The 19,026-nt window shown below is 45.0% G+C and overlaps 1 protein-coding gene across 4 annotated transcripts in view; it reads left to right on the top strand.

Moving 5' to 3' along the window:
* HMBS (hydroxymethylbilane synthase) overlaps positions 1-14,981 on the top strand; it is a 174,197-nt gene extending 159,216 nt beyond the window's left edge. For 2 of the 4 annotated variants that reach the window (XM_069614388.1, XM_069614387.1), the window contains exons 13-14: positions 13,606-13,695; positions 13,895-14,981. In XM_069614388.1, coding sequence (XP_069470489.1) covers positions 13,606-13,695; positions 13,895-14,068 — 264 coding nt within the window. In that variant the 3' untranslated portion in view covers positions 14,069-14,981. The remainder of the gene's footprint in view (positions 1-13,605; positions 13,696-13,894) is intronic. The other 2 variants (XM_069614386.1, XM_069614385.1) reach the window with 1 other exon arrangement.
* Positions 14,982-19,026: the final 4,045 nt, after the last annotated feature.

Below are 19,026 nucleotides of genomic sequence, written 5' to 3'. Positions count from 1 at the left end.
CAGAGGAACGCGTCAGGGATGTCCACTTTCCCCCCTGTTGTATGCTCTGGCTATGGAGCCATTTGCCACAGCAGTTAGAGCCGATGAGGGAGTGACTGGGGTGCGGTGTGGGGATTCTGAGTTTAAATTATCCCTCTTTGCGGACGATATTCTGGTGTACCTGTCTAACGTCTACGCCTCCGTTCTGCGGTTGTTTTAACTGATTCGTTGTTTCGGGCCGTTTTCTGGGCTTAAAATCAATATCTCCAAGTCGTGCATTATGCCCATGGGTGAGAAGGACCAGGATATTAAGGGTAAGAAGCAAGTACTTGGCTTGCGAGTTGAGAATGTCAGTACTAGATATCTGGGCACTAACCTACCAAGGGATCGGAGTAAGATCTTTGAGTTGAATTTTCTTCCCTTGCGGACTAAGCTTTTTGAAGATTTGGCTAGATGGGCTCCCCTCGCTCTTTCATGGTTTGGGCGTATGGTCTCAGTTAAGATGAATGTCCTCCACAGGCTTCTCTATCTTTTCGCCTCGCTTCCCTGTCTCATCCCGGACTCCTCCTTCGCGTCCCTGCGGTCGCGAATTCTCCGCTTTGTGTGGGATGGCAAGAGAGCTAGAGTTAAGTTTGATACTCTAACCCTTCCTAAGGCGCTCGGAGGGTTTGGCCTCCCGGACTTTAAGTTATATTATAAAGCAGCTCAGTTGCGTGTGATGCTAGAGCATTTACATGATGACCTTACGACATACTGGACATATGTAGAAGATGTGCAGGTTCACCCCTACAAGGTCAGGGACTTGCTATGGTCCCCTCCACGCTCTCGTCCAGCAGCTGTGAGGAGCCATCCGATTCTATCGGTTCTATGGGCTTTATGGAAACCAAATAGCGAGAACAACCTGCTTTCATCTTGGCCTTCCCCCCTGTCTTCCTTGTGGGGTCCTCCACTCAGCTTAGGGAACAAAGGCTTTCGAGGAACACAGTCATGGGCGGACCAGGGGATCGAGAGGGCTGCCCAGTTGTTTGCCCAGGGGAATTTTAAAGAGTTTGCTCAATTATCTGGAGTACTGATGGAGAATCCCCCTTCCATTTTTGATTATCTGCGGATTAAGGGCATGCTTACTAGGGCTGACTGGGGAGCTTCCCTTTCCTGTCCATTGACTCCGTTTGAAACGGTTTTTGTGGAAGCCGGATCCAGGAGAAGGTCTCTTTCTAAAATCTACGGTGTTGATTGCAGCTAACCTAGAGAGCAGACAATCATTCAGACAGGTGTGGGAGGAGAGATTGGGGATGTCCATTGATGAGCCTACATGGGGCTCTGTTTTTGGGTCTATATTTAAGGGGAGGCTCTACACAGCAGCCATGGAACATAATTTTAAAATTCTCCATTCTTGGCATCAGTCTCCTGACACACAGGGCCTCATTAGGACTCCGGCGCTAAACCATGGTGCTATTAGCACCATGGTCCATGCCGGAGTCCGCCATGGCGGAATGGGGAATTGCCACCCCATTCCGAGGTTGGTGGGGCGGTAATTCCCCATGCCGCCATGGCCCTTCCCCATTCCCATTTTTGCCCCATAGGGCTCAATGGGAATGGGGAAGGCGCTAATTACGGTACCGCAAATTGCGGTACCGTAATTAGCACCAAGGTCCCTTTGCGGGTCCCTACTTTAACGGCTGGTAAAACTAGCCGTTAAGGTCGGGTCCCTCAAAGGGACCTCGTAATTAGGCGCTAGGTGTTTAACGGTGCCGCAGCCTTTTACGGCGCCGTTAAAGACTTAGCGCCTGGGTCATAATGAGGCCCACTGTCTAAGATGTGTCTCAACTTGTCCACTATGTGTCCTAGAGCTTGTGCTGGTAGAGGTACCACATGTGGTGGGAGTACCCGGTCATTCAGGTCTATTGGGCAGAGTTACTAAGTTGGATTAAGGACATTTTGGGGACGTGTCCCTCTCTCCATCCTTTGGAGATCCTTTTGGGTACCCCCTTACCAGAGAGTAATGACTTGCCTTTCTCCAGGGTGGAGGGGGCAATGCTGAGGGCCGGGAGAATGGCCTTGGCTCAGAAATGGAAGTGCCCTCAGGCCCCCATGAAAGCGGAATGGGTTAATAAGCTATTGTCTATTTTTACATATGAGAAGTTAACTGCTATCGCCAATGATAATATGTCTTCTTTTTACAGGATTGGACAATTGTATTATTAAGTGAGGACTGTAAAGCCTTAATGCTCTAATTTTCCTTGAGCCCTGACCAGTGTTTATTAATGGGATGGGATCGATCTGTGGTTGCATTATGGGTTCCATTGTTTTTGGGGGACTTGGCTGATAGAAAGGGATTGTTGTTTAGCCTTTACCGGTATAACGCTGTGGCTCTTCCTCTTGTGCACTTTTGTAAATTTATACTTTCAAAAAGTATCCTTTGTAGTTCTGTTGATTCCTCGGTAGCTCATCGGTTGCGGGGGGGGAATAGGGGGCGGGATGGGTGGGGCAGGGGGGTGTGGGTTCTTTTTGGGCTGTCAATTTGGTTGTGATGGTTCAGTTTCTTTTTGATGCTTTTGTTGTTATTGAAAAAGTTTCAATAAATACAAAGTGGAAAAAAAAAGATAGTGCACCAGCTACCATGATACTGGTGGCCCCCATTTGGGCCCGCCAACCCTGGTTCGCTCACCTGATGGAGATGTCTCTTTCCCCACCGGTGAAACTACCCTGCCCGTACAACATGCTGTCACAGGACAGGGGCAGAACGCTGCACCCATGCCCACAGACCCTGAACTTAGCAGCCTGGCTCCTGAGGTCAAAGAATTTGGACATTTCCAGCTCCCACAGAGATGCATGGACATCCTTAGAGAGACAAGGAAACCAAACACTTGTTACTGCTACTCTAACAAGTGGAAACAGTTCATCATCTGGTGTAGGGCGAACAACGTCAACCCCATTGACTGCTCTCCCACACAAATTGTTCTATACCTGACTCACTTGTTAGACTCAGGATTAGTCTTTAATTCTATTAAAGTGCACCTAGTTGCACTCTCCGCTTACACTACGTCTCAACACAAGGTGTCATGGTGGAAAGTTCCAGTTATAAAAGCCTTCATGGAGGGAGTGAAAAGAATCCACCCCCCTATATCTAACCCAGCTCCGGATGGGGCCTAAATGTTGTACTAACCAGGCTAATGGGCTCCCCCTTCGAACCCATGCACAAAGCAACCCTTAAGAATCTCACTCTTAAAACTGCTTTCTTAATCACTATGACCTCCATTAGGAGAGTGAGTGAACTACAAGCGCTCTCCATACTAGATCCCTTTGTAACAGTTCACAAAGATAAGGTGGTTCTACGCACGCACCCTAGGTTTGCACCAAAATTAATTTCTAAATTCCATGTCAACCAGTCTATAGAGCTACCAACGTTCTTTCAAAACCCATCAAACTTGGGAGAAAAAAGCCTACACACACTCGATGTGCGCAGGGCGGTCATGTTTTATATGGAAAGAACTAGACCACTGAGAAAGACTAATCAGTTCTTTGTCTCGGTGGCGGCAGGAACAGAAGGTGACGTAGTTTCTAAATCCACTATATCTAGATGGATTGTCCAATGCATCACTCTCTGTTTCACTCTTGCCAAGAGAGAACTACCCGTCAAGCCAAGAGCATTTTCTACTCTAGGCACTGGGGCATCCATTGCATTCATTGCAAATGTACCCCTCTCAAGTCCATTTGCAAAGTGGCAACCTGGAGTTCTGTACACACCTTTACAAAACACTATTGCCTAGATGCTCATTCTAGATCTGATTCCCAGGTGGGACAAGCAGTAGTAAGACATCTTTTCTCTACTGTTCCTTCTCACAACTTCTCCAACTCCGGGTACTTCTCGCTAGCCTATGCACAGCATGTGATTCTAAGCAGATTAACAAGCATCAGAAGACATGCATTTCTGATGATTGTATCTGCTTAGATTCACATGCGCCCACCCTTCCTCCCTGCGCGGATGGAAGGAACATAGACGTCTTATTACCTTCTCTCTTTTCTGTACTCACTCATGTACTAAGAAGGCTCCCTCAGGGCAGAAAAAATACAAACAGAGGGACCTCGACGCATGAGGGATTTTGGGTACACTACACGTCACTATAGGGATAGTATTACAGACACGCCTATGTCGACGTCCCCTTTTCGACTACGAAAAACAAAATGCAATATTCCGCAGTGACCACTGGATGTTGGACTATGCACAGCATGTGAATCTAATCAGATACAATCATCAGAAATGATTTTACGGTAAGTAATGCATGTCATAAGGCTGTACCACTTGAGTATTTGGTAGCGTAGACAGAGCAGCCAGGCTTATCTTTGGAGGTAGAGAGGGCTGTATGAAAGTACAAAGAACCTCTCTAGTGCAGACCATTGCCCAGCTCTGGGCGAATGCACGTATTCCGTGCACAGGCTCGGGGACCGACGCACACACAAAAGAAATGTCCTCCCCTACCACTGCCCTCGAGAGGAGTGCAGGGGGAAAAGGTGGTGTTGAACCGACTAGGAGTGCTGCTTTTACTAATTGACAACTGGTGACACTGATCTGTGCCTTGCACATATTGATCGAGGTTGAGAGCACAGGCCACGTCAGGATGGCATGTATGGCAGAGCCACGTAGAAAATAGTCCTCCGCTGCACTTGGGAACTTGGGTATTTGGTAGCGTAGACCAAGCAGGAAGACTTATCATCGGAGGGAGAGAGGGTTGTAGGATAGTACAAAGAACCTGTAGCATACAAATGGTTCAACAGAAACACCTACATCCAGAAGTACTATTAAAAAATAAAGGTTTATTATGAATACAAATAGGCCAAGCTAAATCTTGGTGGGCAAGTACTTTTTTCATAGAATCATAAACATGATACAAAAACTCAACACAATGCTAAAGGTACACAGACCAAAGCATAGACCTTGTTCAGAACCACCAACCGTATTTCTAGGCAAGTCATACTTAATCAGACACATTTAGAATAGAACACACCTATTCTGGGGAGTAAAACCACAGGTTACTTTTAGATTACAATAATTTAAGGGTAGTAGTACCCTGTCAGTCACGCAGTGACACTCAGCTAAAAAATCACTTTATAAACTAATGCTGTCATCAGGATACTTTTCTGAATAGTGGGACACGCATTCATGGAACAGTATAAACCTTTAACTACATTCAGGATAACCCCCATTTATACTTGGTGAGTAAAACCTAATGTTGTTATAAACTATTACAGTTGCTTTTCAGTTCGGCGCAACAGAGGCTAAGGTAAACAATAACTCCTTGCACTTTTTTGGGATGGCACAAGACAGACCAAGGAAAGTAAAACCCACAGTACACTCTTTAAGAATGGCACACAGCTATTCAAGGTAGGTAAGACCCAAGGCAGACGTATTCTAGACATTACGTCCTTTCATCAACCGTCTTATTTAAAATGTTTTTTTAACGAAAAATGTTCAACGAAAAAATGAATCGGAAAATGTAGGGGGGTGGGGGAAGTGTACATAAGGGGGGGGGGTTCGCGAATAGTGAAGAAACAATATGGGATGGGGGCTGGGGGGTCTCCCCAAAAATAAAAATAAACTATTTCGTTGAGAATGTGATAAAATGACATAGAACCTTCTAGACGGGCTATACAGCAGGTCAGGGGAAGCAAGTTGGTGAACTTATACACTTATATTCCAAAAGAAATAGTAAGGTGAAGCCAACGGCATTACATTTGGGAAGTGGGGGAACCAATTCACAGGAGAGTAAAATAACCGTATTTATAATTTTCAGAATGGGAGAACACATTCAAAGGATAGTAAGAACGTTTGTAACTGCTCATATTTCAGAGGGACAGTTACCAGCCAACTCTTCACTTTAAAACATTGTTTGCAATTATTAGGCAAAAGGCCCAAACCTTATAAGTCCTTCCCTATTCTTGGAGTATGAGTGTTCACAGTGGCAGGAGGGGGTCTCTTAGTGGTCAACTGACAGGTTAGGATGGGCACAGTTGTAGGAACAGTCAGAGTTCCTGAGGAAATCTGTTCAAACAAGTAAGTATTTTACTTTAGAGTTGCAAAAGGGTTCCAGGGACTTCAGAGAAGTCACCCTAGAGGGATTCCAGCAATGGGCCTGGGCGAACTGGATGAGGGGACTCCCAATCGCATGAATCCACCCCACGCCGCAAAGCTTAACAGGAATCACAAAAGGCTTGAGGTAAGTACAGCCAATACAGTACCTCAGGAAAGAAGAAGAGTTTGCAGCAGGACATATTCAGGAGTTGCAACCAAAACTCTGGTCAATTAATTCCTTGTTGTGAACACTGAAGGCAGGACACTGGAAGGGAATTTGCAGCAGGGATCAACGGGGAAGGCTCCAGGAAAGAGTTTCACAGTGGATGGATGTGGTTCTGTGGGTTTAGCACCCTTTTCAGGAGCCAGGAGAAAACAGAATATCGCTGGTCGGATTCTCGTTGCTAATCCAGCACTCTGTTGAGGGGACTTCAAGGACCCAAATCAAGTCTCTGGGGGCATCCTGCTGGACCTCCAAAGTTTCAGCAAGATATTCGAAGACAGTGCACCACGCAATGGCACGAGGTCCCAGGTTATTGGAGTATTGCAGCCAAGCAAGGTCGTAGCGCGCTGTAGGATGGCTGAAAATGCAGGTCTTCTTGAGACTAGTGGATCTCACCAGCCTCTGGGTAGGAGTTGTCGCATTCAGGACTCCCTGGTCCCTCTGGTCTATTGGAAGGAAGGGTTACAGCAGGCTCCGGTTACACAGCAGGCTCTCAGATCGCTGGAAATCGCTACGGCTGTCTATTCTTCATCTTAGTCTTCAGCCTGTGAGAAATCTGAAGGTGTCTTACCTGATAGTCCCCAGGGATCTGTCATCCAGGTGGCCAGGACACAGCCATCACTATTGGATCCAGTTCGTGGCGGTGGACCAGTGTGGGAGGATCACCTGGATGAGGGGTCTTCGGGGAGTGGAAGTGGGACACCGAAGGGTGAGACGTGGTATCCCCTTTCCTGTAACACCTTTTTCCCATCCTACCAGGCAGGATACATGGAAGCTCAACCCCCACCTCCTTTTCCTGACACAAACACTTTCTCACAGACAGTTCATCGTGAGCGACAACGGACTAACACCAGAGCCTTATACCCGACATGTCCCAACACCTTGGTCAGGCATTTACTAATCATTACACACACACCTGACTCCCATGACACTTCCCCACACAAATAAAAGGCGGAGCACCAAAGCGAGGAAAAGCACCCAAGGAAGCAGCCGTTCCAAGGTGGTGATTTAACAGAAGGAGAAAGTCAGCAAGTCCAGAGAGGGTTGCAAGGAGGGAAGTACCCTTGACCTCTAGAAACCGATACTTTAGGAGCCTTGGAAATTGAGAAGCCTAAGACCGGGAACTGACACCGAACAAACCTACGCTGTGCATTAAAGGTATCCGGGGTGCTCCTATGTGAATAACCCAGGCTGGGAGGAGCGATTGCCGCCATGGTACTGTCCTTGGCTCCTGGGAGAAAGCCGTGCAAGTAGAAGCAGCACAGCCGGTGCGTCGGAGAAACCGATACAAAATCAGCTTGTGTTTGAACCAAGGTTGCAAGCAGCAACATTGTATGAAGAAATCCACAAAGGAAAGTGTATGACGTGCATGTGATGAGAGGCGCAAACAAGTGGAAACTAAAGGAATAAATGTACTTGGAAAAAGCCAAACCAGATACCGTGTACAGAATGGTCTGGCGCCATGTGGATGCTTATTCGAAGGTCTCTGTTAGGTATCCAACTGAATGGCAAAACACTTATGACTTTTTAGAAGGGGGAAAACACCATTCAAAGTAAGTAAAGTAACAGATACTTTTTAAAGGAGCAACCAACAATTTAAAGTTGTGTACATTTCAGGGCACTTTATAACTTAGTCTATTACAGAGATACAGTTACCCCATGTTAGGGATATTTATAATTTGTATGTAGCCCCTCTCCTAGTGAGACCCCCGGCACGTTTTGCTGGACATCGGGGCCTTTTTCATTCCATCCTGAATGAGTGCAGTCTTTTTCCACTCATTCATTGTTATGTACTCTATCTTTTGGAACTCTGTTCTGTGTGTTTTACTTGGTATCAGGTATTAATATCGCCACATATATGGTCGCCGTAAATAATATCGCCGCGAAAATGTCGTGGCAATATTATTTGGGTGACCATATATGTGGCGATAGGGGCAAAAATATAATGTAAAAAAATAACATTTGGGGGTTGCGGGGGTGTCCCTCGCATGTTCCATGCAATAATGTCGCCACAAAAAACAACCATTTTTCGGCGATATTTTTGTATGGCGATATTTTTGTGGCAACATTATTACATGGAACCTTTTACTTTTACTATGGAGTCTACTTCAAATCTCTTTCAAGGCATCTGTGTTTAACTTTTGCAGCACACAGCTCCTTATGGGCAGTGTTGCTGGTAACCCTTTGGGTTCTCCTTTGATATACTTTCCTTATCCTCGAGTAACTACAGTTCTTAAGTATAGAGGGATACTTTGTATCCCTCCTAAAATGTAATACTATGAGAGATTAGCACACACCACCTTATGTGCTGTGGTAAGGGGATACCCAATATCCCCCTTCCCTCTGCTCCTGTAACATTTTAGTCACATAGACAACCTTCTAGTTATGGCGCGTGGCAGTGGACTTGCTCTACCAAATATTGTGTTATTTTCACCACAGACTGTATTCACAGTCTCAGTTGTGCACAAAAGGGTCACCTATGTTCTAACATGGTAGCTCCTTTTATTTGTTCACATTTTCTAGCGTGGTTGTTCTTTGTTAACCTTTCTTCTACCATTCTGGGAGGGGAGGTCTATCTGTGTGTGTTTTGCCTTGGGTGTCCCCGCCTCGGCTCCAGTGTGTCTGGGCTGGCAGGAAGTGGGGGAGGAGTTATTCACCCCCCCTGCTCTGTCTTGAGTGCCTGAATGGAACCAGTTCCCACTGGGAGTCTAGCTGTCCTGATTGGACAGCCACCCGCCCCTTTCTGTAAACTGCTGAGAGAGATTTCAGAAGAGTGTGCGCTGAAACTGAATAAAAGGTGAGTTTCCTGAGGTGAAAGGCAAGTTGACCACTGGAAACTGAAGTAACCGAAGAAGGCGACCAGAGATGCCGGCAGACCCTTTGCAACACCGTGAAGTGACCACTGCTGCCCTGATGCTGTTTTCTATGTGACAGAGGAGCTCCAACAAGGACTCCTCCTTCCCTTTGGCTGGTGGGGCCAACCAGCCCTGAGACTAACTACAATCTGAGCAATCTCGAGATGCTGTGCCTTTTAGAGCTGCAGACCACGAATACCAGGAGACCTCTGACCCAATCGTAGTGCAACGTCTTGCTGAGGCCAAATCCGTCCATGTCTTTGCTGAGCTCCAGTGGAAACTCCAGGGACACAATCCGACTCATCCAAGCCCCCTCATCACAGTGCAGGACTCCACGAATCGAAGAAGATTTACTGGGGGCGAATCAGTGCCTTTGTTGGTGCTGCAGAAAAGGTGCCAAAACCGCAGCCTGACCAGAGGAATTGAAGAAATCCATGCCAGAGGTCCTCTCTTGAGACTGCTGCTGAGACATCACATTCACGGTCCTGCCTTTGTCACCAGACCAAGGATTCCGGAGACTGGGTCGTTCACTGCTGCACAAAGGAGAATCCAGCCACAAACATTTCTTCTGAACTAAGGTACTGTGGGGTGAAAAGGTATGGTTTACCTTAAACCGAGAAGTTACTCCAGAGCATTGGCGTGCAGGAAGAGGTGTCCAGGGTGTCCACTCTTATCTCTGACCCAAGCTGACCGCTTGTGTCCCTTTTGCGAGTCCTTTAACAGGGTCTCCACTGTTATTCTTCTAGCAACCTTTGAGCCCCTTCCGAACTGACTTTTACGTATAGTTGGGGATCAGACTTTAAAAGCGTTCGTTTGCTCTGAAACTGCCTCTAGAGCCTTAAGATCTGCTACTGTTTGACTAACCAACGTGTTTTTCTTCCCAGAAGACTTATGTAGTTTTGCTAACTAAATACAATTACTGTATGTCGTTGTGCGAGTGCACAGTGTAAACTATAGTACGGTAGAACTGTCATTCGTGTTAAACACTGTAACAATTGTTAGCACGAGCAAGTGCAAACTAAGTGGCCTTTCAGAAGTATCTATAGGTTCTCTTATGTGTGTTGGTTTAATAATAAGATGTTCCTTGTGTACATATAATCTATATTTTATGTAGATTTATTGGTGTTTATCAAGTAAGTACGTTTCACACTTGTTATAGTTTTCAAGAAAGCATCCTTATCCTTTATCTAGCAGAATGGTGACCCCCCTATGCATTACCACGGCTGATTTGACAGCGTGCGAGTAATAAGACTAAAAAGTCATTAAGGTAAAACCACTGCCACCAGCCATTCAAGTAAACTTGCCATTGTAACACAAATGTTACCAGGTAAGTGAGAAAGGGGATACCGTGTGTCTCCCCAACACTCCACTTAAGGTGGGGTGTGCTGGCTTACTATATAAAATGTAAAGGGGATACAAATCCCTCTTTACTGCTTGGGAACAGTAGTTCACCCAAGCGGTAATAAGAGAAATTAAAAAGGGAAGCCCAAAGGGCCAACCCAGCCCCACTGCATTTAAATGCAGTAGACTGCCATAGAAAATTACAGTTGGCCCTGCTGCCATAGTAAATTACAGTCAACCCAAAAGTTATAGTAAATTATAACTCCAATCACACACTATGGAGACACATGAAAACATTGCCAATAAAAATATTTAAAAAATGTAAAACGTGAGGTGAGAAGGGAAAAAGATTCCCACTCAGATAGGGACAAGGGAGCATAATCACCAAGTCCAAGCAAAAGGTTCTGGGGTTGACACAGGTCAGTAAGATTATTCATTTTTATGAAAATCTTACCTAACGGTGATAAATAGATTTTGCTGCTAATTTTGCAATATGCGTTCTTTTCAAGAGTATGAATTCCTCCTGTATTTTATAACTGGTTACGATGATGATGTTTTGTTTCAGTCTCTTTGATGAATCATTGGCAATCATGAGCAAATCTGGGGATTTAAAATATATTATGGATTGTTTTGACTTAGTGATTTGTAATACTGGGTTGATATGTTGTCTGCTTGTATGCGATTATTGGCAAACACAAGCAAACTCAGGGTTTTTAAACATATTCTGGGTTGTTTTAATTTGTGATTTGTAACACTATGTGTTAGGGAGATTTATCATTTGTATGCTTCATCCTCTCTCCTAGTGAGACCCTCAGCACTTTTTGCTGGACTTCTGGACTGTGTTCTTTCAATCCTTAATGAGCGGAGCCTTTTTCCGCTCATTCATTCTTGTGTGCAGTGTCTCTTGGACCTCTATTGTTTGTGTTCTACCTGTACTATGGAGTCGGTCTGCTCCATAGCACTTAAAGGCATCTGTGTTTTACTACTGCAGCCCACAGCTCCTTATGGCCAGTGTTGCTGGGGAGCCTCAGGGTCCTCCTTTAAGACTCTTTTTTTAATATGCCCAAATAACTGCAGTTCTCAGGGTTAGAGAGCTACTAGTGTCTCTTCCAAAACTCTATAGTCTGAGAGATTGGCACACACTACCTTCAGTGGAGTGCCAAAGGGATACCTAGTATCCCCCTTCTCTACTCCTGTGACTTTTTAGTCACATAGACAATCACCTAGTTATGGCTGGTGGCAGTGGACGCGTTCTACTAACTATTGTGTATTTTTTTGGCCCCTCCTTTTTTCGCCATTACTAGTGTGGTTGTTCTTTGTCAGCCCTTCTACCATTCTGGCAGGGAGAGGCCTGTGTGTGTGTTTTGCCTTTGGCAGGAACCCTTGGGTGTCCCCACCTAGGCTCCATAGTGTCTGGGCAGGCAGGAAGTAGGGGAGGAGTCCCCCCCCCACCCCCCCTGGCCTTTGTCTGCCAGAGTGCCTGAATGGGTCCAGCTCCCACAGGGGTTCTGGCTTTCCTGATCCCCTTTCTGCAAAATGTTTGCAGAGGTCTGTGTAGTGGCACTGTATAAAAGGGGAGGCTTCTGGAGTGAAAAGCAAGTTGACCACTGGAAGCTAAAATAACCGAAGAGGAAGACGTCCATAGATGCCTGCAGACCCTTTGCAACACCATGAAATGACCACTGCTGTCCTGACCCTGTTTTCTGTGTGACAGAGGAGCTCCAAAGAGGACGATTCCTTCCCTTCAGGTGGTGGGAACAATCAGTCCCAAGATGAACTTTGAAACAAGCCATCTCCCAAGGTCCTATGACTTTCCAGAGCAGCGGAATCCCAATTATAGGCGACCTGCTGCCCATTTCGAGTATATCGTTGTGGAAAGGCCAAATCCGTCCGAATCTTTGAACCCGTAAGAACACTCCAAAGATCCGATCCAACTCGCCCAGACCCCCTCATCAGAGCGTGGGACTGCAGGAAGCGAAGAAGATTGAAAGGGCGATCCGTGTCTTTTGTTGGTGCTGCAGAAAAAGCGCCAAAACCACAGAGTGAACCAAGAAGTTGCTGAAAGTCGTGCTACAGGTCCTCCCTCGAGACTGCTGCTCAGAGAGCCCGCCCATCATTTGTCCTGCCTTAAGTCATCAGACCAAGCAATCCGTAGGTCACGTCCAGAGCTGCAACATTGCGGAGCATCCAGCATGAATATTTTCTTCTAACCTAAGGTACTGTGAGGAAAAGGGTATTGCTTACCTGATTCCAAGAAGTCGCTCCAGAGCGTTGTAGTGCACATAGGTGTCCAGGGCCACTCCCTCCTACCTCAGACCCAAGCCGCTGCTTGTTTCCCTTTCTTAAGTCCGTTTTAAGTTCTCCTTGTTAGTTAATTGCTGCTTCAATAACACTAGAGATTGGAAGAAATCCACAGGAACTCTTCATAATTCGCTGCTTGTCAAGACTTCAAGCCCTCTCCGAACTGCCTTTAGCTAGGGTTGCGTTTTGGGACTTAAAAGACTTACTATGCGGAAAAACACTCTCTAGAACCTTGAACCAAGCTCATGTTACACTAACCATTTTTCTTTAAGTGGCTTTACGATATGTGTTTGCAGAGTAAATGCATTGTTGTATAAACCGTTGAAAACCGCATGAGTGCGCAATAACCGATAATACAACGTTGTCTTTTCCCTTTCTAACATTGCTACAAATGTAACTGCGTACAAACACAAAATTGAAAGTTCCCTTTAAAGTGTATTATTAAGTATTTCTAAGTGTTCTAGCATAAACGCCTAAAGTAAAGTAATGCTGGTGTAAATATAATAAATATATACTTTTATCTAACTTATACATGTAAGTGCTTCTTTGCTGTGCCTGTCTAACTAGATTCAGTGTACTTAACTGCAGCTCAAATCTTCCTCTTAAGATAAGCCTGACTACTCTGCTACTCTACCAAGGTCCTGAGTTAGTACAAAGTAATACTAAGAGTTGGGGCTCTATAAACCACTGGGAGGGCTTACTAAAGTCTTACTGCCGGTAGGACTTTAAGAAAACTCCCCTAACACTATATTGATATTTTGTTCTCCTGTATGGCACTTTTAGAGAAATAAAGTATTTGACTAACTGTAATGTAAACCGTTTCTTCCGTCCCCCAGCTATATTTGACTGGAGCTGTGTACAGCCTGGATGGCTCAGAGAGCCTGAAGGAGACCATGCAAACAGGGGTGGATCACAAGCCACAACAGGTAAAGGAAACTCCAGAAACTGGTACTTGAGGGATGAAAGGTTGCATGGTTACTTGGCACTGCATGCCAACCAAATTTGTATTTATTTAAAATCTCATGGACTGCTGGGGAACAAACTCAAGATACAATGGGCGAGGGTGTGGAAATGTAAGCATCTGTGAAAACTGGACACACTCATTGTATGGTTTCTTCCCTTTAGGACGAAGATGGCCCAGAAGATGACATCCAGCATGTTGGCATAACAGCCAAGAACATTCCTAATGCCGCACTTGCAGCAGCTGAAGCTCTAGGCATGAATTTGGCTAACCTGCTCTTAAGCAAAGGGGCTAAGCAGATCCTGACTGTAGCCAGGCAACTTAATGATGCCCGGTAACTTGCTGCCTGCTGTACCCCCAAAACATGGAGCCAGGTCCCTGCCAACCCCTACAAATTGTCAGTTGGCAGCCTTCCGGGAAGAGTTGTTGAAGCAAACACTGCTGCATCAAGGCTCTCACAAGTCGGCAAGAGGAGGCCAGTGTTTGAGAGGGGGGGGTTGTTGGGGGGGGGGGGGGGTTGCAAATAACCAGATTTATTTAATATGGAAAATATATATTTTACAAAGAAGTTTATTTGTAGGTCTATGTAATTCGAACGGTCAAATTATTGAAGGTTTTGAAAATGCAAAATGTCCTTTTGTGCCTATCCAATGCGAACATAGTGGGCAGCTCAGAATAGCATTCTTTCTCGCAGAAGGGGCTTGATGATTGGGGTTGTGCCTTTCATTACGTCCACCTCACCTATGTATTAATATAAATTAACTTGACCTATTGAAGGAAGGTTTTACATTGCCAATACGTTTGTATATATTTATTCATGTGAATGGATACTCATTGTTCAAGTAACTCCAGTGTTACCTGTCTCATGACTGCCAGACACACGGTGGACTTTAGAGAACTGAATGTACAAATCAATGTGTGCGTTGAGACGAGCCACTGCCAAAATACCTGTTTTATGTATAGCAGGTATACCAAGTCTGCTTTGAAGCCCCAAGAGGACAGCAATTGTAAACCTGTGGATCGGTTGAGTAAGGACAGGACAGGACAGGATAGGAGAAGGAGTTAGGAGGCAACATGATCTGATACAGCGAGAGACAAGGTGCTTGGAAGTATGTTCTACAGTGCAAGCTGGGGTGATATAAGAGTCTTAATTTTATCTAAAATGTGTGAAACAACTGCCTTCTGTATGCGCCAAAATTTGAATCACATTAGTGGCAATAAAAACGTCAATTTGGAAGATGAAACTGAAAATTCTCATTTGATGGGCTGCACATATCTGCATCCTGACCAAGTTCACACAGAAAAATTGAAATGGAGTTGCCACTTACAGGCGAGGACACAATGCTTTTGTTACCCCCTGGTATCCATTGTGAAGAACCCTCACGAGGAGTGATCGGTATATGAGTTGAAAAGCTATAAAGGACTGTGGTTTTTAGGGCTGCAAGAACTAAATAAGGAGGAAACTTGTGTGCAAGGTTCTTCTTTTGTATTTTGTGTTTTTTTTTGTTATAGCTTTGAAGGAAACAAGTTGCTTAGGCTATATCTTTCAGCACATCAGTCTAGGCACATTTCTGCATTCGATGAAACTCGGAGAGAACAGTTGTAACAGTGAGAAATTAAGTTGCCTACATAATTTGTCAATAGTAGAAGTGTAAGAAAAACCGTCATGAAATACAGAGGAAAAAAGAAAATGGTGGACAATAGGACTGGGGAGTGCCCACAAACAAAGCCAAGCATGGCTAAAGAGACGTCCTTTTCAAGAATATAAGTCATATAAGTTGTCCAAAATACACTCTCCTTCCCACAGCATATATGGCTTTCTCATTCCTGGATAATGTCAACCTACAACCAACCTAGTCATCCACCCAAGGAGCTCTGTTCATCTTCCACATCTTTGGCAATTCCTTCTTTGCAGATGAGATGGCCCTGTAGACCCATTGGTAAGTGTGTTAAGACAGAGTTAAGGATATAGCGATGTGATTGAGGATTGTAATAATTGTAGGCGAACACCACCGATCATATTGGCTTGAAGACTCCCTCCCAAATGTCACAGCTCGTGGACACCTCCAGAACCTTCAAACAAGTGACGTTACCCCCTCCCCACAGTACTAGCAAGCATCTGAGGTATTCAATGAGAGCTTGAACATTTTGGCTGGCGGTCAATAGTGTAGAGTATGTTGCACTGTATAACACAATTAATAGATGCATTTGCCGCTAGCTATCCCACTGCACATTAAACACCCACATCTACCCTCTCCCCGCCAATGTGATATCTCCCCCTTCACTCAACCCGATATCTAGACAGCTAGGTCGGATTCCTAGGCCGCCCTAATTGTGTCAAATATTAAGGGTCTTGCAGAGTGCTCAATAAAGCTTGTAACAATGCCGCTCTTGGGTCCCCGTGCTCTAAAGCCTGTAAATCGGGGGTAGTTCAGAAAGGCCCAGTCAGACTCCGTTCCACCTCCAGTAATGCGCAGACAAGGTGATATCTGTTCTATTCCCTGTACAGCAGTTTTTACTTCAATTTAAAACATTCAAAAGTGAACAGAGTTACCAGACCAAACCACTTCCACCACCATGACACTCGCCGGATCACCTGTAACATTTCTTGTTCTTATGGTTAAAGCAGGATTGCCGCACAAGGAAGCTCTGGGTTGTAACTGGTAGTTAGGTTCAAGTAGCATCATAAAGTCATTTTTCTTTTTTTTATACAGAAATGCCCACTAGAAGAGGCTCATTCATGAGATTAAGTGAGATTTCTGGTGTCAGAAATAACTCCCTTTCCTTGCCCCTGCTCCCATTTTATCCACTCAGAGATTGTGCCTGTTAGTGGAAAGCCAGTAGGGGTTAGCATGTAATGTCAATGCCCTGTAGCTAGTTCCTTTATAACAGGAAACCAAAGCCACCTCTTCCTTCCTCATCCCAAACATCATACACACCATATTCACTGTCAAACCCATGAGGGGTCTCTGACCATCCTTATACTCAAATACCTACTCCATGATCTGACTGCTTCAGGCCTATATGTTCTAGTACGCACTAAAACAATAGCTGGAACATCTCGCTCTTCCCCTGAATTATCTTAAAACCAGAGGTATTCTCATTGTGAGTGATAGAAGTTCAACAGAGGAAACTGGGAGGTCTCTGGCTTGATCACAACCACGTTTTCCGGATATGCCCAGGTTTTTACCACAGTCTCTCCATAAGACGCCCTAAATTCCCAGATCCTAAGCTATTGCCAGCAGCAGGGGTTCCAAGGCCAAGTTAACTAATATAGAGGAGAGCAGGCACCTCTGTCTTGTACTATCTCTTTAGGGTGAACCTCGTCACCTGGAGGCCATTCATAGAAATGCTTCCACCGGCTCAGACTTACAATGTTCTAAACAAATGTCAATGCAAAATCCAGAAATTACTAACTATACAGCTGCCACATCGTCCTTTTTTCATAGAAATGCTGGATGTCCAGTAGCATCCTCACATTATTGATGCAATGTCTGCCTTTCATGAAGCTGTAAGTCATATTTTCCAAACTAAATGCAAATACCTTTTCCAGGGTTTTTAGGTCTATGGTCAGATGGGAAATTGGTTGATATTTGGTGCACTTCCTTCTGTCTCTTCCAGGTTTCGTGAAGCGACTAATCCAGACTGCTGGCATTGATTCAGGTCAGGGCATGTTTCATTAGCTATATATACATTGAAGATTGTACACAATTACAGGGACCCGAAAGACACTGGTAGAACTCAGCAAAGAAGCTGCCTTGTCCTGGTGATTTCCCCTTCATCATTGCCTTGACAGCTCCTTCACTTCCTCCTCTATGACCCTACCTTCTGGAATGTCTCGATTTGTTTAATTTAGTTTTGAAGTTCAATCCCAAAGAAGTTCTGTCTTTCTCCTACAAGCCACACAGCTCACCATTAATATCCTTAGTAGCAGTCAGTATTGATCATGCACTTGGTCTTCTAGTGAGTGGTTCTTCAACTTTCCAGGTTCTTAACCTTATTCACCAGTAGGCTGCCTGTCCTTCCCGACTGTCTGCCGAGGTCTGCTTAGAGAGTATGCCTAACTTTTTGAGGGTTGTCCAGTCTCCTCCTGCTTGGCTTTGTAGGAGATTTGGTGTGGCTGTCCTGCCTTTATGTCTCTTACCACCCTCTGAGCTTTATTTCTATTGAAAGCATAACTAATCATTTTCTCAGCGATTCGCCTTCAAAGGATCCCACACAATAGAACGTGTTCACGCTGCCTTTATTTTCCTGAAGAAGCAAGACCATTTTTTCCCAGTACGCTCACAAATTCCTCTCCCTTAAGTAGGTAGTTATTCAACTTCCAGCTGCCTTTATGTCCACCTTGGTCCTTTTTTGAAGCCACGTTTCTATCTCTCTGTTCATATTAATTGGGTTGTCTAGGAGGGATGCAACATCCAAGCCCACCCTAAGAAGTGCCCACCTATGGCATAAAGACTTCTTTATCACTTTCAACATGAAACCTGACAACCAGTGAACAGTGAGTTAATGATGCCCACTGTGATGATGTGATCGTGGCGTCATGGAGGTGATGATAGGGAGAAAATAATTAAGTACCACTGTGAGTGGGTTTCAGGAGACAGCTGGTAAAATGTTTAAATCTTGGCCCGCAGAGGTCACACATACTAAGGAAATATTGCAGCACATGTACACGCATTTAACAGCTACACATAAAGGCAAAATGTTAAAGAGCAGATTATGTATTCTTGAGCCGTGGAAGATGTTTGAGGAAGAGGAGGGCAACAAAACTGATCACGAAACACAGAGAAATGATGACACGCATACCGCCCACTGCCCCTCCCCTTTATGGGTTCCTTGCTCCACAGACTTTGCCTGGACACTACCCCTTCGAGACTGCTGCAGGCAATACCAATCCCTGTTATATACCCCCAGGTGCAGATAGTAAGGACGAGACAGAACCAATAAAAATCGCTACTAGACATCCGCTTGTTTCGCAGGTAGAAAATGATGTGCAGCGAAATTAGAACCAGAATTACAAAAAACGCATGAGGAACTGGTAAGAGCAAAATGCGCAGGGAGAGGGAAAGAGCGCAGCGATGGCTCCAAACAAGTGGAGGGCAGGAGCGATTATTTTTTGGACTGATAAAAGAGATCGGGATTGCAGAGTAGCAATAAGCAGTTGTGCAGAGGAAGAGAGACTTCACTAGATGTGGAAGTGCCCTGCAATAGTATTAATTATGACACAGTGTATGGTGATTATGAGGAAGATTGGGAGACTGTGGACACAGGTGACAAAATTGGAGGGGGAGGTTGT

This window comes from Ambystoma mexicanum, chromosome 9 (genome assembly GCF_040938575.1).
Source record: "Ambystoma mexicanum isolate Mex_15411 chromosome 9, UKY_AmexF1_1, whole genome shotgun sequence".
Lineage (NCBI taxonomy): Eukaryota > Metazoa > Chordata > Amphibia > Caudata > Ambystomatidae > Ambystoma > Ambystoma mexicanum.
This window is presented reverse-complemented; position numbering and strand designations above follow the sequence as displayed.